The following is a 22,744-nucleotide window of genomic DNA, read 5'->3' on the forward strand; positions in this document are numbered from 1 at the left end:
CATAAAAATAAGCACGAGATTGATTGCGAAAGGCTTGGTCTATTATGTATTTTCACTTTCAGTAGAATTCGATCCAAGTTGATCTGACTTACAACAGCAACTTAACCTCTGAATTTTGCGTAGTTTTTCACATAACACATCAGAACAACTAGTAAACACAAGATGCGAAAATAAATTATAGTGCGCAATAAGAGTCTGTTCGTACTTGCATTCAAACGCAACAGACTAATACGATTGTCTGTGGAGATCAGTGCTGTTGACAGAGTGAAAATGGCTCTTAATGGGTTGCTAAGTTCCTTGATTCGCTGCAGCACTGGAAATTACAGTAGCTGCAGCAGTGCCACCAGTGTAGTCCTATTTCAGAGATGCTCTAGTCATAGGTAATATATTCTTAATATTAATTATAATTTTACTTATAAAAATTTAAGCTGTATTATTTAAGTTAAGGATAATGGCATCCACTACCAGGGATGCCCAGTATTTGAAAAGAACAATAATGATATACAATTATTTATTGAAGTCTATCATAATATGTGTGGCATTATTGCAATATGTTAATATATTTCTGTTTTCTGTGTGTGCAGTTTAAGAGTAGCTTATTATTCAACCAAAAATGAAAAGAAAGTGGAGATTACCAACTACATGCTACAGAGATACTCAAACTACATTAGGAACTTTGAAAGTTTACTTGCGAAAAGATTTCCAAAAGCCATGACTGTTTATAGAGGGTTCATGGATGGAGTGTCCTTTTTCTATCAGGATGTAAAGCAGTTCATGAAAATCTTACCTAAAGTTAATGTACCTGGCAAGAGTTTGCACAAATTAACCAGACACGAATTAGAAATTTATGAAAGAGTACCTAGAGAAATGGTTAAATTGGCACCTGTATTGATTGGTTCTGCACTCCCGGCCGGCTATATGGTGCTCATGCCATTGGCGTATCTATTTCGAAGCAGTTAATGACTGAACACTTTTGGACGCCAGAGCAGAAGAAACGCTTTGGAGACGAAAAATGATCAATCGACTGAAACACAGCAATGCAATCATAAAACTGTTGACGGCGCCGAATGTGTGCATACAGAGTCAGATCGTGGATGCAAAACTGTGGTTGTTGCTACAAGCCGAGATGAAAACGAAGCAGATTATTCTTCCGCATAAATATATTGGTTGTATTGATATGTTTAAGGGTATTCCATTTCATTTGGATAAAATGTCTAGATTGCATTTGGTGAGACCCGCATTGAGCGATTATGATTTTAGGTTTAAGAGTTTATTTGATTCTATGTGTGTTTTTAGATGCACTTAGCAAAACTCCACGACGTCAACACATTCTGGCGCACCAAACGAAAACTGAGACACAAAGCGCAGTTAATTCTAGCGATGGATCGTGCCATAATCAAAGAAGGTGGCATTAAAAACTTGACCGCTGAACAAATGCGCAAAGTCTGTCATCTTAGAGGTACACTATATTAACTTGGCTGTAAATTCATGAAAAATTATTCTTTTCGATGTTTGTAGGTTTAAACGCTGAAGATCTCGACGTAGACACAATGATGAAGTGGTTAAATAAATGGATGCACATCTCAGTTTCAGCTGATGAAAATTCCCTCTCGTTTCTATTGCATGCGTCCGCGGTGTTAGGATACAACGCTCCTGCGAATCGCAGACTCTTGAAATCGGAAAAGTCAGCGTTGAGTAAGCTGCGGTTGAACAGTAGAGCCGCCTTGAAGCGTATGACACATTAAACCAATTTCAGAGAGGTGGTTGAGCAGAAGAAGAAGAAAACGTCACTAGCTAATTTAATGATAACAATTATTGATAACAATGTGAAAGTTGTGCCTACACCAAAGATGAGGACAGTTTTGTTTGTTAATTGTTACAACAAACCGGTTTGTTTATTTCAAGCAAGAAATATATTTATTTGAAAAATTATTTCAGGGCGGACAAATAGTTGTGTTCTTGCCTTGTCCTTTCCTTCATCGCCAGTGTCTTAGTTTTGCATCCTACTGCTATGCATTATGCCTAATTATCTTCAAGTAGTACATGTGCTCAATTTTAGTTCTTTTTAGTGATCCCTCCACATCCAGTATAACAAATATTAATTGAAAATAACTTTATTTTAAACCAATATATATTTAAAAATATAATAAGTCCTTATTCATCAAGCAATAATAAGTAAATCAATAGATATTTGTAAATTTCATCTAAGCGCGCGTAACCAGCAGCAAAAAATCAAAGATCACAGCGAAATGAACGAAGGCAACGCGCCAAGTTTCGGCCGATCGAAAATACTACCAACCTCTTCGATTTCCTCCGAATCTTCAACATTTTCCCCCACGTTACTTACACCATTAGCAACACTTGATGGGCATTCATAATATCGCTTATTATCGACGTTATCTTGTTTATTCTCCGTTTTAACATGCGCACGAACTTTATTATTCACCGGTTGCGCTTTGCCTTTTCTCTGCACCTTTGATTTTCTGTTTCTGGCGATAACGTTCAGCAACGTGTCTTTGTATTGTCTTACCGCCTTGCCGTGTGGATACCTACACAACTTCTTGCTGCATTTCCCATCGCGCTCGAAGTCCGGACACAAAAATTGATGTCGTTTATCACACTATAGACATAATGAAAGCAATAAATTGACAAAACTTAAAAATACATTAACATATACCTCGCGTGCTTTCGCACAATAACCATTGATGAAGTCCCGACACACTGGCGCATTCCTACTCAACTTGACATGTAAATACGGGCAGTTATCCTTGTGGCAAATCCCTTCCAAGTAGAATTTACAAGTTGGCATCTTTTCAGGCGATGCTTTATGCGATAACGTGCATTTGTCATCTCGGCAAATCCCTTGCAAAAACCTAAAACGGAGTTTTAAGTTTACACAAATAAAATAAAATGAAATGAACCAATAATTTTACCAGACACAAATTTGTATTTGATTTGGATCATGTTTCTTTGAACACTTTCCATTTGCCAGGCCTTTGCAGGTTCCTCTTTTGTTGTAAATTTCACAAGGAATATTATTCTTCTGTAACTTCCTCTTGTTGATTTTTCTAGAACAATTTATCAAACATTTTCAGACCTTGAAATCCATAGTAAACGTAAAAATATAACTTACACCAAATTGCGTTTGGTAAACTTCTTTTTTCGTACTAACATCGGCGTTTTCTTCAATTTGTCACTTGAATTATTTGTACTTTGTGACAACTTACCACTCCTAATCAATTTAAACTTAGTATTTTTAATAATGCTGTTCTGTGGATCTAATCTCATCATATAAGCCTTTTTGGTCAACTTATATCTAGATCTGATGATTGTACAAGATTGTTTCCTTGTCCTATTATCGAGTTTGAATTTGTTTGGAGAATTCAACATTGATACTGATAACTTTCTCAATTGCTGTCTCATTCTTGGACTCTTTGGCAACTGATTGCTACTTCTCACAAGTTTATATTTAGTTTTACAATATTGGATTTTTGTACCAGGTTGTTTCGAATTAACTTGTGCCTACTAATGATTTGCTTTGGTTTGTAACTCTTTTCACTCATAACTCTTTGAGATATTGTTGAATTTATTTTTGATTTAGTAGCAACTCTGACCAGTTTAGTTTTAGTTTTAATGATTGGAGCCTTAATTAAGTTATTAACTGAATAAGTTTTCTTCACCATAGATAAATTACTGTTGACTTTTGAATATTTTGTATACATTGTGCTGGATGTGGTTGTGGTGGTTGGAATTGTACTTGATGCAGTTTTAGGAGGCTGCATGGCACCACCAACTTTATTAAACACATTTGGGTTGACAAAGACGGTCTTGGGTTTAGAAAATTCGGATTAACATGAACTTGTCTGCTGAAGTTTGGATTCACTAGAACTGTGTTACTGACAGGCGGCTGCATAAAATTCTTGTTCACATAAATTCGGTTTGTTTGTTGTGCAATTGGAGGCGCATATGCTGCCATTGGGTAATAATATTGGTTAGCTACAAAAGTTTAGATTGTTTCGAATACATTTATAGAATATAATTTCTCTTAAAAACTTACGGATATATTGTTTGTTGGAGTAGTTGCTGTATTCTGGATGCATGGCGATAATATCACAGTGTTCGTTTGATTTTCCAATACAACGCAATTTATAACATTTTACTGTCATGTTCAGCTGCGAATCAGTTATTTAACCTTCACAATGTTTCCCAACCGCAATCCCCTAGAATTATTAACGAACTAAAATTTATTTATTTCCGAATAATACGAGCTATTTTGTAATATTTCAATATGATAAATTAAAGTTATGGTTTAATAATAAATAGTTGTAATAATATTTAAGATAAATGATATTCTTTTGTAAGTAATATTTAAATTCTGGTTACATTTTTTGCTTCCTCTATTCACCTAGCGGGCAACAAGTGATCGGCAGTGCAGCCAATAACGGATATGCGCACAAGCGTTGCGCAGTAAACATTTTGTGGGGCCTTCCGGTGGACATAGTTCTTTTTCAACATCATCCAGCCATGGTAAGTCGTCTGTCGCGTTTTGCCTTAACATTTTCCTAAATAATCATTACAATACGTACCGGGTAGAAGAACGTTCAGTGAAATTTAAACAATCAATAATTTGTGAAGTGATTTTTGCACTCCTTGATTATATTACTAGTATGCGATTGAATTAAAATGGGAAAAGCGTTCGACATGCCTTACATACCCTAACCTCACACGCATGTTTATCATAACGTTTCATAAGTTAATTTGGTTTTATTTTAGCCCTTCAGTAGGTTTGTTGAGACAGGCCGCGTGGCTCTGATCGCCGACGGCGATTACAAGGGAAAATTGATCAGTATCGTCGATGTTATTGATCAAACTAGGGTAAGTTTACTTTTTAAATAAATTTTATCTAGTGTTAGCAACAGCTGCACACTTTCTTCAGAACTTTTTATGATGATACTATTTGATAGGAATTGCCGTCTGATACATAAATGAAGCTACTTTAATTTTTATCTGATTATGCTTAAATACCCTTTGTTTTTTGAGTTTATATAAATGATTGTGCTCAATAGTGGTTATTTATTTTTGCAGGTATTAGTTGATGGACCGTTGACGGAGGTTCCACGTATCCCAATCAGAATCAACCAGTTGCATTTGACTAAATTGAGCGTCAAATATCCGTTCTCAGCCCCAAAACGCGTTGTACGCAAGGCATGGTCTGATGCAAAGGTCTTAGAAAAATGGGACCAGTCCATGTGGGCAAAGAAATTGGCCTCCAAGGAAAAGGTAACAATGAAAACATATAATTCATTTAAACTAATTCTCAGAGACAAATAAAGTGATGATACATTTTGATAGGAATTGCCGTCTGATACATAAATGAAGCTATTAAAACCTAACTGATACTTCAAATAATTAACTAGATGTATATTGAAGTATTGAATTCATTTTAATATTATGTTAATTTACTCTTCCAGAGGCAAGCGATGTCTGATTACGATCGCTTCAAACTGCGCAAGGCCAAGTCCAGGAGGAACCGTATCCGCACCGTCGTCTTCCACAACTTGAGGTCGACCGGAGCGCGTAACGGATCACTCTTCGGCAAGAAGACGAAGGGTGGCGACAAACCCAAGCCGAAAAAGGGTGCCGCCAAGGCCGCGCCGGCCAAGAAAGTAGAACCTAAGAAGGCTAAGAAATAAACAGGTGCGCCTGAATTTAATAATAAAAAATATTAAATACATTTTTGATAAGGTCATTTACTTTATATTCTTTGAAACACCTTAAGATAAGTCACTTCAGTAAGATTTAACCATGAAAATGGTTAATACCGGCTACACAAAAAAATTACTTCTAATATAGACAGGAATGTATTTTAAGTGCGCGAATCAAAAAACTGGCCCCAAATAACTTAAAATTTATATATGTAGTACGACGAAGATGCGCGACATTTATAACTAATTTATATCAATCTTATGTACACGAGTATACATAACATTCAATTAGCTGCGCGTACTTCAAAGTTTTGTTCAGCTTATGATTACTTTAAATAGTCTATCAATGTAAAATTGCATCTTTATCACAAATTGTTTGTAAATTCTGGGAATGTTCTGTATGTTTGTCGTCGAACGCAGAGATTTGAAGTATAGAGAGATCAATTCACCAACCAAGAGAGCGAGCGTGAGCGCAAACAATTGAAAACAGTTCGCAATGACTAGTGTTGGAAGCATACGAACAAAAAAAAATATACACGACTAGATCCAACAATTCTACATTTTACCATGACTAGAGAGTGAAAGTACGGTGGGCTCGTCTTTCAGGAATGTACTAGAACGTACCATACCGGGAGATTTTTGCGGCGACTTCGTCTCAGCTTGCACGACCTTCTTAGTAGTCGTGGACACAACTTGTTTGCGTTTTACGCCGATCTTCTCATTTGATTTTGATATCTCCGTGTGTTTTTTGGAAGCTGTAGGCGTCGCAGGTTTACGCGTAGCTGCGCTATTCACAGGTCTCCGGGGCGTATCTTTTTTAACAACGGGTTCCTTGTTGGCGGATTTAGAAGATGCGCTTTTGCGTAAGTTCGACGGAGCTGAGATAGGACGTGGTTGTGTAAGACTTTGCGGTTGTTGCTTCGGATTGGATGGTTTGTTGTGTCTGGGCGGCGCGCTCTTCGCAGCACTTGCGGCTGTCGGCATAGTAAGGGTGCTTATACGACGTGTGGCCGAAGGACTTGGCGGGACTTGTGGAGCTCGCGCGGCTAGTAACAAACTACGTCGTAAGGAGGGGCTGGTGTGGCTCTGGGAGGTCGCGGGGCTGGAATTTCGCGACGATTCTGATGAACTGGTTACTGTTTTAGAGCTGATCATGCGCGGTAGCCGGCTAGGAATATCAGTTTTGGTATTTTTCACCAGGGACTCGGACATTTTCGCAAGAGATTTAATATGTGCGCGAAGCTCAGGCTCCATGCGCAACCAACGCTGGCACTTTCCTAATTTGTGAGATTTCAGAACGATGCGACGCTCGATGTGCTCCTTTAATTTCACTAACATTTCGTGCAATGTTACATTAGCACTATCTTTGGTTTTAACCAACATGTGAGAGCATCTAAACAGAAACCATTAAACATGTATTAGAAATAAAGTGTTAATGTGTTAACTGAGATAATTACCTGGAATAAACACCGCAATCTTGATCCAACGTCAATCCAGATGAAGCGTTGAGTAAGATTTCCTCAATTCGCGGATAATTCCAAGGTTCTGCATCCATCAACGTCGGCAGCACGGCGGTGAAGTGCTGCGTTACATATGTCTGACAGGTTTGTGATAATTGTAGCGCTAATTGAACAACCGGTTCGGCCCACTTTAAATTGGGCAGAGAAGCCAGTAATCGGTCGCAGGACAAACTAGTGGCGAGGACGGTAGCAGCGCTCATGTGAACCACATGCTGTTGAACGCATTTTTTCGCGCAATTCGCGCTGCAACGACGCGAACGCCCTGCTGGGCCATATACGTAGATAATGTGTTGTTATCCACTTCAAACATTTTTGATACAGCTCATCTAATCCATACGCAGACGATAATGGCAAAACCTATCAAACATTATATAATATATTGTTCGTTCGGTTATATAATGATAAAATAAAAATAGTATACCTCCAAAACCCCCTGTAAGACATCCGGCACATGGCGAATGAAAGTTGTGACAATGCCGCGATTTCAAAGCATGCGAAACAACCTCCTTCAATCCTTCCAGGCTTAACAAATCAGCTAAACTTGCCAACTCCACCAGACTAATGGAGTCCGGTACATGCGATGCGCCGCTATAGATGTGACACAGCGCAAAATGCACAGCATCATATGAAAAACCGTCCAATTCAATCGATCGCCCTCGAAGAGTCCCAGCAAAGTACTGACATCGTGATATCAGAATGCAACGATGCGCTTTAATGCTGCGGTTGCCCACATGCACGTGGGTATCAGTGTCCATTTCTTCCAGGAACATACGCAGCAGGTCCGTACCAAGGCGGCGTTGAGACGGCCCAGTTTGGGATCCTAAACGGAGTTTTAATAACAATGGGCGTTAATTACGATAATTAATGAAAGACACACAAAATGGAAAGAAAGCAGAAAAAAGTTAGATTATTTGCTTTCAATGGCGTGCGATTTAGTTAACGCGGAACTTTGCGACTTTGTGGGTGACCTCGATTTGATTCTTTTCAAAGTATCTCTCAGTTAGCGTAGACGCGAGAAATCTATCAGACAGATTAAGCCGAGAAGTAAAATCAAGCATCTTTCACTAATGTGCTACTTAAAAGTACATCAAATAACTTAAAGAGATTTACTCAATTATGTAGCAATTACAGAAGTTTGAATATTCGGTTATGTTTATATTAGAATAACGGTAAAATTTTCATTTTCCGTGCATTTTTTTTTAAATTTTGTTTCGAACAAAACATAAAATATATCAGTGCACACAAATTGAAACATAATAATTGTTTAAATATGTATTCACTTCACACCTGGGTTACATCGTTTTTGTTTGAGGCATTAGAAGGTCAACTCTTAGTCATTGAGCAGATTTTTTTCGTACGCAAATTTGTCGATACCGAGTAAACATACGGGTTTACACTTTTATCCAAATACAGTAATGTTACCGCCGTCATTTGCATACGTGAATCACCTGTGGTGGTTTTGCGCTTATTTCACCAAATGTATTTGAAAAAAGACTTGAAACAATAGTTTTAAATGCATAAACTCACCTGTACTATCTGAGAGACTAGAAGTATCAGGTTCCATTGGCCTTGGCGCAATGCGAAACCCCGCAGATCGCGACATTAGCAGCGGACTCTCCACCCAGGAACTCTCAGGAATTGAGCGACTCATCCTTGGACACACAACGTCGTTGCAAACGTCGCTATCCAATCGCGCAGGCTGACACATTAAGTCGGACAACCTCACAAACTATGTAAACATTTAGATGTTTAGACAATTGCCATAGAAGTTAATACAAATTCTTTACTTTGGTGTCCGATTGCAACTCGGGCGATTTCTCGGTGATATCGATCCTCGTTTCGCTAGATGCGTCCGTTATGAACGACACAGCTTCCACTTCGGAGCTGTTATCGTCGTCAACGCACTCCAAGGTGAATTGTACGGCCGGAACACGATCCGGTGATCGAATTTGATCGTATTTAGCTGTAGTGTCATCGGCGTTTTCGGAGATGTCACCTCAACTTTAGTTTTACTTGCGGCTTGTTGCTGAGGTGACACCACTGCTGATTTTGTAGCTTTGTCACCTTTTGATCCATTTGATTTTCGCCGGGCGGTGTTTCTAAACAAATGTGATGGCATATCCTTCTTGGGTGCTTCAAAGTCAATCACCATAGAGAAAATGTTTTTTGTTGCTGATGCATTAGAGGCCACCTCTTGTGCTGGCTCATCTTCAACATCATTGAGATCTACATAGAACCCTAGACAACATTTTCATTATTTAGTCTCCTATTCTTAATTTAAAAATATTATTATTTACCTAGTGATGGTTTATTAGTGTTTTCCTCTTCAATGACTGCATCAGCATCAACCTCAATCCCATCTGACATATCAGATACACAAACAGAAGTAAGCTGTGCCCCATTCAGGTGTACAATAGAGTTGTAGGGTGTCTCAGGTGGAGTGTCATCGGATGGTCCAGCTAACTGAAGCATTGTGCTGTATTGATGGATGCCCGTTTGAAAGAGAAGAGCGCCTTGGCGGCGCTCCTCGGTGCGACGCTGCTCCAGCTCGCAGCGCGGCGAAGACGACGCCGACGTGGTGGTCACCTCATCGTCCTGCAGCAGCGCGGCGTCGATGAAGCAGTTCTGGGCGCCGTTCACCAGCTGCTCATTACGGCGTTGCTTTTGCTCCTTGGTGCGCGTCCGCCGTTGCTCCTCGTCGCTGCCGAGCCCCGAGTCCATTTCATTTGTATACATGTACGGCACGCACTCGCTGCTGGCCGCGCCAACATTGAACATCTAACGCATTTAACTTGCGGCCGCCGTGCAAAGAGAGTCGCGTGTTTATTCAATAACAAAGAGAGTATGAACGAGAGTAGAAGCAAGCACGACACCTGTACGCACTCACCGCGGACGGCTATCTAATTTTATTTGATTATTGTATAATGACGTTCCACACCAACACAAACTAAAAGACTGAGTAGGGATGCGATATCGCAGGTTAGGAAGTTTTATGTATTTCCTGCGGGATTGGCTAGAATGTTTATTATGCAGTGCCATCTAATGGTGATTCATTTATAACCAATAAGTAAACGTTCTTTGCAACGTTTTTTGTAATACAAACTTTAAAAACTTAACAATGAATCGAACTTGTGTGGTTTGCAAAGCGATTGACGCTAATTACAAATGCCCAAATTGCTTAGTTCATTAGTAAGTTGACTCTTTAAACTAATACAACAAAGAACTATATACAAAACTATAAATTTTAGCTGTTCTGTATCATGCTGCAATCAACACAAAATGGATAAATGTGTGAAAGTGGTCAAGAAAATAGAATCATCAGATTGTCTTAAATCTCAAGAGTCTCAAGATCTTCAAGAAAATAAATCTCATTCTACTGACAATGGGTTATATCCTACGAAAGATACAATTGAATTAAGTAAACTACATTATTTAAACAGCAGTGATAAATTAAAAGACATTTTATCAAACAAACATTTGAGGACCTTACTGGAAAGTGTAAATGATGCAGAAAATGCTGAAGTGGCAATGGCTAGTGCAATGCAAGAACCTATTTTTGTTGAATTTGCTAATGCTTGTTTAGCAGCTTTAGAACAGTAATACTAAGCTAGCATTCAAATATAAGTTTTGAGTTTCAAATAAATATGTTTTTGATGATTAGTTTGCATGTACATTGATAAGTTTGACAAGCGGATGTATTGAAGATAAAATATTTTGTTTGATGGTTTGCAGTCAAGTTTATATTCTCTTTGGATCAGTGTACATTAACTGTTGACCAAGTTGAGAAGAATAAGAAAGAAAGTAAAATAAAATTAAGTTGTCTCCAACATGATTTTGCAAGTTATTGTGATTACTTTGGTTCAGGTTTTTAGTGTTAGCTCTTTCTGTGAACATATATACTATAGGGATGGTTTTAACCACAGTGATACAAATTATCAGCGTTTTAATACTCGTTCCGGCTATGTGATCTCAAACTGTGTTGTTGAACAGCTGTACAATCCTACTAAACAAGACCATTTTATAATTTATTGGATAATCAAAATGATTACAGTTTATATCAGATGAATACCATAAACATTAGAATTCAGAGAAATTACATAGCAAATTTCTCAGCCAAAACTTTTATGACTGATAAAATTGCTTGTTATTATGGAAGAATAAACTTGATTGTTGAAGAATCACATGTGAATCACATTTCAGAAATACCTGTGGAAATATTAAGGACAAGTACTTTCAATAATAAAGTTAATGGACCCATATGTAATGTAAGCTATGAACTTATTAAATTTACAAACAATAATATTACTGAAGTGGATCCAGAAATGTTTAACGACATCGTAAATTTGACAACCATAGATCTTAGTAATAACAATATAAAGGTTTTCACTACTAAGCAATTAAATAATCTGCCAAAGCTGAAGTATTTGTATTTGTCCAAGAATAATATATCCAATTTTGATATGCTTTTTGGAAAGCTGAATAATTTGCAAGTGTTAGATTTGTCAAGCAATAATATTACAAGTCTAGCGAAGAATGCATTCAAAAATATTGGAAGTTTGGAGAAATTGGACATATCCTTCAATAAAATGACAAATATAGCTTCAGGTACTTTTATATATCTGAACAATCTACAGTCATTAGATATTTCGCATAATTTCTTGACAACAATCGACATTGGTTCGTTCAGTGGCCTAGACAATTTAATGTTCCTATACCTCAGCCACAATCACATGGTACCCAGCAAATATTTGATGTTGCATAGTCCGAAATTACACACTCTGGACTTGAGTTTTAACGAATTACACAATCTAGACCTAAACATATTTAATGATCATCAGTTATCTGAGATAAACATTGATGGCAATAAATTCTCATGCCAACAATTGATTCATTACATCAATAAGTTTAAAACAATGCAAACTCAACTGCAATTTGGGACAGAAAAGGATCGTCTAAGCTTGCGTGGTATTCATTGCAACGATACCGAATCCAATGAAGATATCACCATCAACATTGAAAACGATGCGAATGCATCGAATGATTTCTTCAAGTTTTTCAATCAGGGATTCAAGGAAAGCAGTTTCTTTAAATTCTTCAACAACTTTGCTGTCAACAAGAACAAAGCTGTCGATGATGGTGCGTACGCGGATGCAATGAAATCATTGGAAACCTCAAGCAGGAATATTGTAGGCGCATTGAATTCAACGATGGATAAAATGTTGATGGAAATGCAAGCGCAAAACAGGAACAAGGATGATGATCGCAAATTAGCGGACGTGGATTCAGATCGTGCCGAGCGCACTCAACTTATACAATTGTTTAGCAATCTTCAAACGGAACTGAAGCGCTTTGATAAGAGTTCCGATAAATTAAATGAATTAGTAAGCGAGAAATATGTACAATCGCAAGTTCCGGCAGATCACGCGCTGGGTGTTTTTAATATACTCATTGTTATCATGTGTTTCATTTCGTTTATTGCCATTGTGTTGGTTTTGAATCTATTTTGGAACAGTTCAGTCAAATGGCGGCCACTGAATCGTAATATTGTTAACATTGACGATGGCGTTAGTCGCTCCGAGTTTTGTTCTATGACCGATACATTGTAACTTTTTTTATTATTTTCCTATGTAAACTGTACAATTTATTCTATGAATTTCTATAAACTAATCAATTTTTAATGGATTATATTGTTACTGAATATATCATGCAATAAATTTGGTTTGGTGATTTGATGTCTGATTTAGAACTACTCAGTATATTACTTGAAACTTGCTAAAAGTATGAATTTTTGTTAGAATTATTCTGTAACACAAAAATAGTTTTTGGAAACCATAAATATTATGAAAAAGCATAGCAGTTTTAGTTTGTAGTTTTCGGCCTGTTCGAACTTTCTGACCTTTTACCATGTTTACACAAAAATTTTCTGATTATTTGCAAGGTCATGTTGCATTTCAGATCTCTACACGAAAACAAAAGATCTGCTTTTTTCCTCCAAATTTTTATATTCAATGCAAAAAAGAAATTATTGACTACTTCTAATAAAAGCTTTAATTATATTTTAAAACGTACGTCTTTTGAATTCCCCTCACTGGAGGTCCTATAAATTCATAATCAACAAGTTACACTCTTCATATTTTTTCCAAGTTTATCGGCAGGACTATTATGTTGATTACCAGAGATTACCACTCGCTTCGCGCAACTGAAATTCCAAGAAATGTTGAGTTCATAGTTTACTTGAATCGTAATACAGGTCAATTTCAGGTCGCATTTATATTGATAAAACCATGATATTATAGGATAAATCCAATCCCACTGGTTTGATTACTTAGTTGAATAGTAGAGTTGATATTGTGCGGTTAGATTATAGTTTATTTAATACATAACAAACTGTCAAAGCAAAAAATACTTCGAAAGTAAATTAATACTCCATTGTGCTCAACATGATTCTGCAAGTTACTGTGTTAGTTTTCGTTCTAAAGTTTGGATTTATTAATTGTAACTGTAAAGAAGTTCCCGACCCATTTTTGAGCCATATACAAAATTCCTATCGATTCTATCCTCATATACTATTTCATCGTTTACACACTGCCTGCTTCATTGAACATGTGAACATTACGAAGGATGATCAATATGTCGATTTAGAGATAGATACAAGTACCACAGATTATGGCACCTCAAATATCTTTTCCCTGAATATTACAGATAGCACAATACCTGACTTTTCAGCCAAACCATTTATATCTCCACAAATTGCTTGTACATATGGAATCATTAGGTTGTATGTTCGGAATGCTTCCGTAAATCACATCAAGGCATTCCCGATCGAAATAAACACTAGCGACTGTCACGCAAATTATGATTATATAGAATTTACCAACAACAATATCGCCAAATTAGATGGCGAAGCATTTCACAACTTAGCCAATTTGTCAACTCTAGACCTGGCTAATAACAATATTAAGATTATCGGTGAGTTGACATTTAAAAATCTAACTATGTTATACCAACTGAATCTATCAAACAATAACATATCAAAAATTGAGAAGGTTTTTGGAAAACTGGACAGCCTTACAAGCCTCGACTTGTCAAGAAATAACATAGCAAATAACCTTTCAAAAAATGACTTCGTAAACATTACAAACTTATATAACTTAACTGTGTCCTACAATCAAATATCTAATATTGCTTTAGGTACTTTTTCGCATTTGAACCAATTAGAAATCTTAGACATTTCTCATAATCTCTTGACAACCATCGACATGAGTTCGTTCAGCGGCCTACACAATTTAAAATATTTATTCCTAAGCAACAATCACATTGTACCCAACAAATATTTAATGTTACATAGCCCAATGTTGGCAAAATTAGATCTAAGTTTTAACGAATTAGAGAAATTAGATTTGAAGTTATTCACTGATCATCGCTTAAATGATATATACATTGACGGCAACAAATTCTCATGCCAACGACTGATTCATTACATTTATGAATTTAACCGCATTGGCACTGAGCTGCACTCTGGGACCGAAAAGGATCGCCTAAATTTGCGTGGTATTCATTGTAATGATACCGAATCCAATGAAGATATTCGTATTGACTTAGAAAGTGACACGCATTCTTCAACTGGCTTGGAAAATTTCTTCAATAAGGGATTCATGGAAAGTGGTTTTTACAAGTTTTTCAAACGTTTTGGTGTCGATGGGGACAAAACTAACAATGATGCTACAATGGACGATGTTATCAAATCAATGGAGACATCGAGCAGAAACATTGCTAGCGTATGGAACTACACGATGGACCAAATATCGATCAAGAATCAAACGCAGAGCGAAAGCAATGATGGCGAGCGAATCTCAACCGATCCGAATTCGGCGGTCAGCAAGGATTTACAGTTGATCGTCGAACGGGAAATCAACCGTTTCGATAAGAGTGCTGATATGTTGAACCAATTAATCAGCAAAAAGTATGTGCAGGCGCATGTTCCTGTCGATCATGCACAGGCTGGTATCTTCAATGTACTTATTGTTATTATGTGCATTCTGTCGGTGATTGCGATTGTATTGATTTTGAACCTGTTTTTGCGCTACCCAGGCTCATGGCGACAACTGAGGAGGAAACATGTTAACTTTAATCAGGGTGTTAGTCACTCCGAATTGTGTTCTATCACTGATACCTTGTAATGTAGAAAATGTTATATGAATTCAACAATGTATCGCATTAAATTTTAACTAAAAGTTGCGGTTTAACAAGCGGAAATGAATTGATAAAATGCTTTTATATTGTTCTCCACTGTGGCTTCTAATTAGTATAGATTAATTGTCAGTCAAGTCAAGAATAACAAATAAAGTACCAGTTATTGGTGTCCAATATGATTTACAAGATTATCTGGATAATTTTAGTTCAAAGGTGTTGGCTTGTTAGTTGTGACTGTAATCACACTGCAGTCAAATTAAACAGACTATCTTATTTACGCTCTAACTGTGTTTTTGAAAATCTAACCAATTCCAACATCTTACTCCACGATGCCGATTTACCAAAGGACCTAAATCGAAAAGCATATAATTGGAATACCATCACTTTAAACCTACAAAATGGTGTGCTAAACAACTTTTCCGCTGGCGATTTGATTGCGGAAGGAATTGCTTGCAATTATGGAAAAATTAACTTACTTCTCAATGATATGCACATCAATCGGATTAATGTCTTTCCAAGCGAAGTGACAACAAAATCCCAAAGTAAATGCAATGTGAGTTACACATCCATCCAATTTACCAACAACAATATCACTGAATTAAATGGACAAATATTTAACAACTTAGTTAATTTGACATCTATAAACTTGTCGAACAATAATATTAAAACTCTTGACAAGCTGATGTTCAACAAATTGAAAAGTTTAAAGACATTAAATTTATCCAACAATAAATTATCTAAACTTGATAACATTTTTGGAAACCTTGAACGACTGGATTACTTGAATATATCAATAAATGATATTACAACTATCCCGAAAGGTGTATTTGTGAACATGACATATTTGCGACATTTGAATGCATCCTATAATCAAATAACTAACATTGCTTCAGGTGCGTTTATATATTTGAACAATTTAATGTATTTGGACATTTCGCATAATCGCTTGACGACAATTGATATGGGTTCGTTTAGCGGTTTGCATAAATTAAGAAATATGAACATTGGCTACAACTACATCAATCCCAACAAATACTTAATGATAAATACACCGAGTTTGATTGAATTGGATATAAGCTTCAATGAATTAGAGAATTTGGATGTTGATTTATTCAGTCTTCAGCACTTGACATCAATAAATATTGATGGAAATAAATTCTCGTGCCAACTACTGATTCACTACATCAATAAGTTCAAACAATTTAGAACAAAACTGCAATTTGGAACCGAAAAGGATCGTTCAAGCTTGCATGGAATTCATTGCAACGACACCGAATCCAACGAAGATATCACCATCAATTTGGAAAGTGATAGCACTAAATCGTATGATGTAGAAATGTTAATTAATCAAAGATTTAATGATACATTGACATTGATGGAAGAATCTAGCAATAATATTGCTAATGCATTTAACTCCACGATGATTCAAATGATTCAATTATTGATACAAACGCAAGTTCAGGGCGAGAACAAAGATTCTTTGCAAAAATCCGATTCGGAGCTGGATTTTCAATCGTTAATTTTAAATGTGCAGGAAATTGCTAATGTACTTATTGTTATAGCCTGCTTCATGGTATTGGTGGCAGTTGGCGTTGTTGTTTGTTGCCTTTGGAATAAAACGTGGCGTTCGCTACGAAACAATGTTCATCTTAGCAGTGTTAACAGCGAAATTAGTCGTTCCGAATTATGTTCTTTGACTGATTCTTTATAACAACTGTAACTATTAAATTACAATGATTTGTTTGTATATTTTTATGTATTATATTTTATGTATTTTATATAACATTTAAATGTTAATATAACTATTATAATCTAATTTGATTGTTAGTTTTGTAAGTTTTAAATATTCAATTACTAAAATCAAACTCAACCTAATTTGTTTAAAAATCTTAACCTTCACTTCATGTCATTTGCAAATTGTTCGCAACCACAGATACATATGGCCCGCGTCATTCTCGATTTGAGTAAGTCGCATGAGTCGCGCTAGTAAACTACATATATTAAGCAGCAGTTTCGTTGTGCTGTTTTTGTCTATTATCTAAATTATGCGTGAAAATGACTATACCAAAACAATCCTTTAAATTAATCGAGATACATATTAATAAATTTTACGAGGAAGCCATCCCACACCATAAGAACCTTTTTGAAACCCACAAACTCACAGCACACAAGGTAAGAGCTAAAGTCTTTGTCTAGAAAAATTACAACGCACTTTATTTTTACCTCAGTTGTCGACATCTGGTAATGTGACGCAGTTAAGCAAAGAAGTTAAGGCGAAAAAACGCGTCGTTAAGCAGTTGAAGGACCTACTCTATGAATTGGATACTCTGAGAACTCAAGTGGATGATGTTGATCTGGATAAATTTGATGACAAAACATTCTCATTTAGGAAAACAGTTACTACATTTATCAAAGACTACAATGCTATTGAGAAACAATCTGTTATTCTATCTGATGCAGAAAATAACATAAATGAAAATATCGAAAATGAAAATCCCTCCAGTAATATTTCACAGATTCAATTGCAGACCAGTTTATCTGAGCTTAAACTGCAGGAACAACAGAGCAGACTGAATAATGTAGTGAATTTAGAGAATGACATTGAAGATCTACATGGTATTTATGTTAACTTAAATGAAATGGTTGTTGAGCAAGGTGAAACTATTGATCAGATTGAGACCAATGTGGAGGAGACACAAGAGAATGTAAATAATGGATTGCAACATTTAGTTACTGCATCAAGGTACTAAATTCTCACATAGCTAACCTACTGAAAATAATCAGAATAATTGCAGATTGAAAAAAGCAAGTTATCCTCTGACAGGTGCACTTCTTGGTTCTTTAGTGGGAGGTCCAATTGGTTTTGTAGCTGGATTTAAAATTGCCAGTGCTGCAGCTTTAAGCTGTGGTGTAATGGGCTATGCAGGTGGGCAGTTTTGAAAAACTGCAATGAATCTGAAGTGGTGGACAATACTACCAATGAATTGAAAGTGGAGACACAAGATGATACAGAAACCTGTGAAACTGCTACTGCTTCCATGAATGGCAGTGATAAGAAAGATAAATGACAGTGTGTTATTATTTAAGTACAAATTGTGGCTTCATTTACATACATATTATGACATTGATATGTGATAACTTCTAATTAATAGTGGATGGTCTCATACTTTAAGTTAAATATATTAATTTCAAAGCATTTACAGAAAATTTAAGTTATTTTGGATGATAGAGTAAATATGAAAGTTACAGTTTCTTAAACTACGTGAAGACGATAAGAAACGCAATTTTACACAAATACTACAGGAGCTACAGGGTGTTCATCCTATCAAGTTTCAGATACAATTTTTGGTGGGCATTTTTGGAGCTTTTTCATAGCCTGGAGAATAAATATCAGAAAAAACCCAAAATGCTACAAAAATGATACAAATTTTCGAGTTTCCCGCAAAGTTAACCAAAACAAACAATTTTTAGTGGTAAAAAAATAATTGGAGAATCCTTATTCAACACAACCATCCCTGATAAGTTAAAGAGTTATCCTGTTATTTATTTGAATATACAACTACAACAACATAACAATTATATTCATCTTACATGAAAAGATCCTAAACCTAAAATAAATAAGAGTTGCAACATGCATATAAATTACTATAGGCTACCGGTACTCTTATTTGAAAGCATTTGTTGTAAGACTGCTTTATGCCTAGATAGTTACCATAGTTATTGAATAAACGACAGTATTGTCTGCTGTTATAGTGCACAACATTGTTGATTGTAGAATATAGTAAGTACAAACTACATCTCATACAGTTACGTTTCAAAAATACTTTTTAACATTTATAAAAGCTAATGCAATATATATATTTATTAGTGTTTTGCTCAAGTTTTAGCTATCTAGTGTCGATTATTTATGTGCCCCGCTTCCTAAAACCATATTACTGAACCCCTCGGCAAGTTAAATATAAAGAAACTAATTTTATGAAAAACAAACTTAAACTAAATTCGGTAATCATGTTACTTAGTTGTGTAACTTCTTAGGTGGACACTGGTATTATTATTATTTATCATGAATAAAATATTACATAAATGAACGTATCGTAACGGTGAAAAGCCTTTTCGAGCCGGATCTGTACAGAAAATCATCACCCAAATATGCATCAGTCATAGGCTATCCAGCTCAGACACTCCACGCTCCTAATCCTAATCGCGTGCCGCGCCGATGATGGTCAAGATGTACATGAAGATGTTAATCACGTCCAGATACAAGCTGAGTGCCGCAAAGATGTACTCCTCCGGCGATATCGAGTACTTGTGATTACCGCCCAACATCATCTGCGTATCGTACACCAGATATATGGAAAAGAGTAAAGCGCCCAACGACGCGTACACCATCGAAACAATCTTGTTGTGCCAAATCATAGCGACAATACCGAAAATGAAGAGAATGACGAGTGCAATAAATAGAGCACCGCTCATCACAGTAAAGTCAATCTTTGTCTGGAAGGCGAAGAGCGTCAGGGCGAGGCAGACGGCGGCGGTAATGCCCACGGCCATAACAACCTCCTCAGATTTGTAGCGCGAGGCAGTCATAGCTAAGAAGAAGCTTTCAGCGACTGTAAAGAGTGTTAGCATGATGTAGTTAGTTGGGGTCTTGCGACGCAACTCTCCACAGCAGGAGAGCGCGATCAGCGATACAATTAACACGATAATGGCGACGATCCATAGCTCTGGATGGCCGGCGACGAATTTTTGCGTTGGTTTGTGGTAGACAAAGAGGCATATGAAGCCGAGAGTTACTGAGAGCTGCAGCAAGAGGATGGAGTACACCTTGCGGATGAACCCACGTCGAATGGCTTTGTCCGTGAAGTCAAAACCCTTCACTTCCGGGTCTTCACCGCCCGTGTAGTTAGTCCCGTACATATCTAGAAAAATAAACGTCAATGAGCAAAGTTTCAATTAACTTTAAGTAGATAAAAATGCTGAATAGCTGGTTATGTTATTAATTTAAGCGCATTACATTAACAAATCCACTAGCTACATGACATCATATAAACGATGGCGTAAATTTAAATGCACTAGTTTGTTATTTTTGTGGTATGTTACTACTGGAGTTTGAACGATAAAAAAAGATGTACTAATTTAACTATTAACAAGTTCAACGGATTGATAATATTTTCGAGTTTAAGTTATTATTCCCTATTTGAATGTGATATAATAGTAAAAAATGATTTAATGAAAGGAAACTTGATAGAAACAAAAATGATGTTATCATTGCCTGACGTGTCCGATTTAAATCGCAATTGCTTATTTTTATGATTAAAGTCCTTACTTATATCGTAGGCTTAAACTCCGTTTTAAAGTTTAAGGTAAAAGATCAGATTGAAAAATTAAATGATTGAATTCGCGTCAAAGTTGAAATTTTCATAGAAATAATTGTGATAGCAAATTTTTCAAATTGTTCTTTTTAAACAATTCTACCGTGTACTGTATTAACAGTATCATTTCTATTGCTCAGTGTTTAAAACCAAAAGAGGAACTTTATGGCGCATACACTAAAATCTTTCTTAAGCAAATCAAAACACCAACATTAGCAAATCACCAACAAGTATTGTTATCACAAATGAACGCGAAATTAACCACATAAAACCTGATGATAACATTGGAATATCCTATGCGCAATGCCCAATACCTAAGCTAGCAATTAGTATTGTTAGTAAATATTAACTGTGACGTGCTAAAGAATGGTATCCGGACGAACCGGATTGGTAATTATGCATTGGCGGCATCTGTCCGTAAGGCATACCGCCCTGCGTCGGCGGCGGCGGATGGAAGCCAGCCCCCGGAAATCCGCCGGGAAAGGTCTGACCCGGGTATGCTGCGCCTGGCGGTGGTGCGCTTGGGTAACCCCCCGGCGGAGGGAACGGACCCGGGTAGGGCGGTTGCTGTCCGTAGCCATACTGATTCGGATCTGTTGTCATAGGAAATTCAAAAAGTTCAATTTTAATATTCAGAAATTCTGATTTTTTAGGTGCACTATGGTTTTGGATGGTGCCCGGAATATTTGAAATTACCTGGTGGTGGGTATGTGCCTTGATTCCACGCCATCTTTGTTTTTCCTGAAGACATAACAAATAAGATTTATTTATGTTTGATTTTTCATGACGAAAATTTGGTGTCCCTGTTACTTTCATCGAATATTGGGATTTTATGCTATTCTTATCAGTGAGTAATCCAAATATCCCGCTCAAAATTAATACCCTCGTATGATTACATATATACTGCTATAATCATTTATTGTAAAAATAAAAGTTAGTTATCAATATGCTTGTAATTTGTTTGTACGAAAGCACAATATTTTTATCGGGAATGTTATTGCGCGCAGAATGAGCTTCTTTGAGAATCATAACATTTAATAAAATCAACACGATAAATAATGCTGCAATTTTACAACCGACAAATCTTCGACTTGCAAACAGTGGGAACCACAATCTGCCAACGACAATTTCATTGCACAACAATGAGTCATACATACTAATAACATTGAAAATCAATATTTACGTCTATATTCGCAGGTGTTGAAAGCTAAACGTGCGAATATCTTTATTATAAGAAACCGTCGCCTCAAATTAGTGTTTCAAATGCATTGAGCATGCAGTGGCTCACTCGGTACGCGTATTGTTTTCAGTCGAATGTAAAACCAATAAACTTGAAAACGAGAAATGCGATCCATGCGATCAACGATAGGCATGCAAACACCGACACTATGGTATATCGAACGCAACGCACTATACTTAATTATAATAAAATAAGGATTACTTACTTTGAGTATCACTGTATGGTAGAACTCACTTTCGATTTAAGCCTGGTTTTTGTCTGTTTTCGTCAATATTTTTTATCGCGGGTCAGCGCGAAATTTCGTTGTCAGCGAGCTTGTGTCATACGACAAAATGGAATTTTCTAGTTTTATTATTAGCGCATGCGCCACTGAGAATTGCCACAATGATTCTGCTTGTTCGTAATAAGCAGCGGAAACCACTACACCAAGTACCGTCAGTATTATTTACAGACTTGCTTTTATCAGTTTGTAAACAGTATATGTGTCAACAAAATATCACATTTCTTGATATATCAAACGCCGTGGAACAAAATAAGATTTAAAAAATGGCGCTAAACGTCAGCACCAACTGCAAAACAATCCCTAGAACTGGGTGTAAGTTACGAATGCCACCGACCTTACTTCGGCAAAATTCGCTCTTAAAAGCGATCTTATGCGCAAGGAATCAAATTCTCATTTTTGATTCATTTATTATAAAATATATCGGTAAGGCA

At 36.5% G+C, this 22,744-nt stretch overlaps 10 protein-coding genes, 1 long non-coding RNA gene and 1 other non-coding gene across 14 annotated transcripts; 7 read left to right on the top strand and 5 right to left on the bottom strand.

The window, feature by feature from the left end:
* Window positions 1–50: 50 nt before the first annotated feature.
* On the top strand, window positions 51–1,932 carry LOC135793704 (LETM1 domain-containing protein 1-like). Its single transcript, XM_065304771.1, is given in 5 exon segments — window positions 51–380; window positions 585–955; window positions 957–1,228; window positions 1,297–1,459; window positions 1,519–1,932. Coding segments are annotated over 5 exon segments (1,143 nt in total). The 5' UTR covers window positions 51–270; the 3' UTR covers window positions 1,746–1,932.
* A 166-nt stretch (window positions 1,933–2,098) lies between these two features.
* Window positions 2,099–3,532, bottom strand: LOC135793703 (zinc finger CCCH domain-containing protein 3-like). The gene is made up of 4 exons (XM_065304770.1): window positions 3,134–3,532; window positions 2,934–3,068; window positions 2,678–2,873; window positions 2,099–2,620 (listed from the first exon to the last, which is right to left on the bottom strand). The coding sequence occupies exons 1-4, from the start codon at window positions 3,421–3,423 to the stop codon at window positions 2,240–2,242; spliced, it is 1,002 nt and encodes a 333-aa protein (XP_065160842.1). The 5' UTR covers window positions 3,424–3,532; the 3' UTR covers window positions 2,099–2,239.
* A 229-nt stretch (window positions 3,533–3,761) lies between these two features.
* LOC135793706 (uncharacterized) lies at window positions 3,762–4,184 on the bottom strand. Its single transcript, XR_010548692.1, has 2 exons — window positions 4,058–4,184; window positions 3,762–3,996 (listed from the first exon to the last, which is right to left on the bottom strand). It is a non-coding gene; the product is annotated as an uncharacterized lncRNA (long non-coding RNA).
* Window positions 4,185–4,442: 258 nt separating this feature from the next.
* Window positions 4,443–5,734, top strand: LOC135794382 (large ribosomal subunit protein eL14-like). The gene is made up of 4 exons (XM_065305639.1): window positions 4,443–4,527; window positions 4,774–4,875; window positions 5,086–5,280; window positions 5,472–5,734. Exons 1-4 carry the CDS (start codon window positions 4,525–4,527, stop codon window positions 5,691–5,693), a joined length of 522 nt encoding a protein of 173 aa, XP_065161711.1. The 5' UTR covers window positions 4,443–4,524; the 3' UTR covers window positions 5,694–5,734.
* On the top strand, window positions 4,941–5,013 carry LOC135795072 (small nucleolar RNA SNORD49). The gene has a single exon (XR_010549026.1). It is a non-coding gene; the product is annotated as a small nucleolar RNA SNORD49 (small nucleolar RNA).
* On the bottom strand, window positions 5,731–9,207 carry LOC135794614 (BTB/POZ domain-containing protein 8-like; the record flags this gene model as incomplete). Its single annotated transcript, XM_065305949.1, is given in 6 exon segments — window positions 5,731–7,098; window positions 7,163–7,452; window positions 7,454–7,584; window positions 7,650–8,045; window positions 8,753–8,954; window positions 9,013–9,207. Coding segments are annotated over 6 exon segments (2,052 nt in total), but the record flags the coding sequence as incomplete, so codon positions are not given.
* Window positions 9,208–9,209: 2 nt separating this feature from the next.
* On the bottom strand, window positions 9,210–10,139 carry LOC135794616 (uncharacterized; the record flags this gene model as incomplete). Its single annotated transcript, XM_065305950.1, has 2 exons — window positions 9,523–10,139; window positions 9,210–9,463 (listed from the first exon to the last, which is right to left on the bottom strand). Coding segments are annotated over exons 1-2 (735 nt in total), but the record flags the coding sequence as incomplete, so codon positions are not given.
* Window positions 10,140–10,150: 11 nt separating this feature from the next.
* On the top strand, window positions 10,151–11,052 carry LOC135794383 (zinc finger HIT domain-containing protein 3). The gene is made up of 2 exons (XM_065305640.1): window positions 10,151–10,414; window positions 10,474–11,052. Exons 1-2 carry the CDS (start codon window positions 10,344–10,346, stop codon window positions 10,823–10,825), a joined length of 423 nt encoding a protein of 140 aa, XP_065161712.1. The 5' UTR covers window positions 10,151–10,343; the 3' UTR covers window positions 10,826–11,052.
* A 234-nt stretch (window positions 11,053–11,286) lies between these two features.
* LOC135794617 (uncharacterized) lies at window positions 11,287–15,597 on the top strand. Its single transcript, XM_065305951.1, has 2 exons — window positions 11,287–12,827; window positions 13,647–15,597. The coding sequence occupies exons 1-2, from the start codon at window positions 11,287–11,289 to the stop codon at window positions 15,403–15,405; spliced, it is 3,300 nt and encodes a 1,099-aa protein (XP_065162023.1). The 3' UTR covers window positions 15,406–15,597.
* On the top strand, window positions 15,594–17,234 carry LOC135794376 (leucine-rich repeats and immunoglobulin-like domains protein 1). Its single transcript, XM_065305631.1, has one exon. The coding sequence runs from the start codon at window positions 15,594–15,596 to the stop codon at window positions 17,127–17,129; it is 1,536 nt and encodes a 511-aa protein (XP_065161703.1). The 3' UTR covers window positions 17,130–17,234.
* Window positions 17,235–17,340: 106 nt separating this feature from the next.
* On the top strand, window positions 17,341–18,611 carry Syx17 (syntaxin 17). The gene is given in 4 exon segments (XM_065305637.1): window positions 17,341–17,590; window positions 17,647–18,161; window positions 18,214–18,353; window positions 18,356–18,611. Coding segments are annotated over 4 exon segments (903 nt in total). The 5' UTR covers window positions 17,341–17,473; the 3' UTR covers window positions 18,487–18,611.
* A 326-nt stretch (window positions 18,612–18,937) lies between these two features.
* Window positions 18,938–22,524, bottom strand: Lfg (Glutamate NMDA receptor-associated protein 1 lifeguard). Of its 3 annotated transcripts, none has more exons than XM_065305634.1 (4): window positions 22,236–22,524; window positions 21,487–21,531; window positions 21,141–21,383; window positions 18,938–20,337 (listed from the first exon to the last, which is right to left on the bottom strand). In XM_065305634.1, exons 2-4 carry the CDS (start codon window positions 21,518–21,520, stop codon window positions 19,616–19,618), a joined length of 999 nt encoding a protein of 332 aa, XP_065161706.1. In that variant the 5' UTR covers window positions 21,521–21,531; window positions 22,236–22,524; the 3' UTR covers window positions 18,938–19,615. The 3 variants fall into 3 exon arrangements, with proteins under 3 accessions (XP_065161706.1, XP_065161707.1, XP_065161708.1); XM_065305635.1 differs by having other exon boundaries at window positions 21,174–21,383; window positions 22,236–22,509; XM_065305636.1 differs by lacking the exons at window positions 21,141–21,383; window positions 21,487–21,531 and having other exon boundaries at window positions 22,236–22,515.
* Between the last annotated feature and the right edge of the window lie 220 nt (window positions 22,525–22,744).

This window comes from Atheta coriaria, unplaced genomic scaffold (assembly GCF_025399875.1).
Source record: "Atheta coriaria isolate IRGN ID8LTWV9N9 unplaced genomic scaffold, Caltech_Dcor_3.1 hic_scaffold_6_pilon, whole genome shotgun sequence".
NCBI lineage: Eukaryota > Metazoa > Arthropoda > Insecta > Coleoptera > Staphylinidae > Dalotia > Dalotia coriaria.

Coding starts and splice junctions, on each gene's coding strand:
- Lfg (XM_065305634.1), bottom strand. CDS start 21,520: ATGGCGTGGAATCAAGGCACATACCCACCACCAG. Junction 21,384..21,486: donor AGGCACATACCCACCACCAG/GTAATTTCAAAT, acceptor CTATGACAACAG/ATCCGAATCAGTATGGCTAC. Junction 20,338..21,140: donor CCATTCTTTAGCACGTCACA/GTTAATATTTAC, acceptor TTATTTTTCTAG/ATATGTACGGGACTAACTAC.
- LOC135794617 (XM_065305951.1), top strand. CDS start 11,287: ATGAATACCATAAACATTAGAATTCAGAGAAATTACATAGCAAATTTC. Junction 12,828..13,646: donor TGTTCTATGACCGATACATT/GTAACTTTTTTT, acceptor GAAAGTAAATTA/ATACTCCATTGTGCTCAACA.
- LOC135793703 (XM_065304770.1), bottom strand. CDS start 3,423: ATGAGACAGCAATTGAGAAAGTTATCAGTATCAATGTTGAATTCTCCA. Junction 3,069..3,133: donor TTTACCAAACGCAATTTGGT/GTAAGTTATATT, acceptor AAATTGTTCTAG/AAAAATCAACAAGAGGAAGT. Junction 2,621..2,677: donor ATTGTGCGAAAGCACGCGAG/GTATATGTTAAT, acceptor TTATGTCTATAG/TGTGATAAACGACATCAATT.
- LOC135794383 (XM_065305640.1), top strand. CDS start 10,344: ATGAATCGAACTTGTGTGGTTTGCAAAGCGATTGACGCTAATTACAAA. Junction 10,415..10,473: donor CCAAATTGCTTAGTTCATTA/GTAAGTTGACTC, acceptor TATAAATTTTAG/CTGTTCTGTATCATGCTGCA.
- LOC135794376 (XM_065305631.1), top strand. CDS start 15,594: ATGATTTACAAGATTATCTGGATAATTTTAGTTCAAAGGTGTTGGCTT.
- LOC135794382 (XM_065305639.1), top strand. Junction 4,876..5,085: donor ATGTTATTGATCAAACTAGG/GTAAGTTTACTT, acceptor TTATTTTTGCAG/GTATTAGTTGATGGACCGTT. Junction 5,281..5,471: donor AATTGGCCTCCAAGGAAAAG/GTAACAATGAAA, acceptor TTACTCTTCCAG/AGGCAAGCGATGTCTGATTA.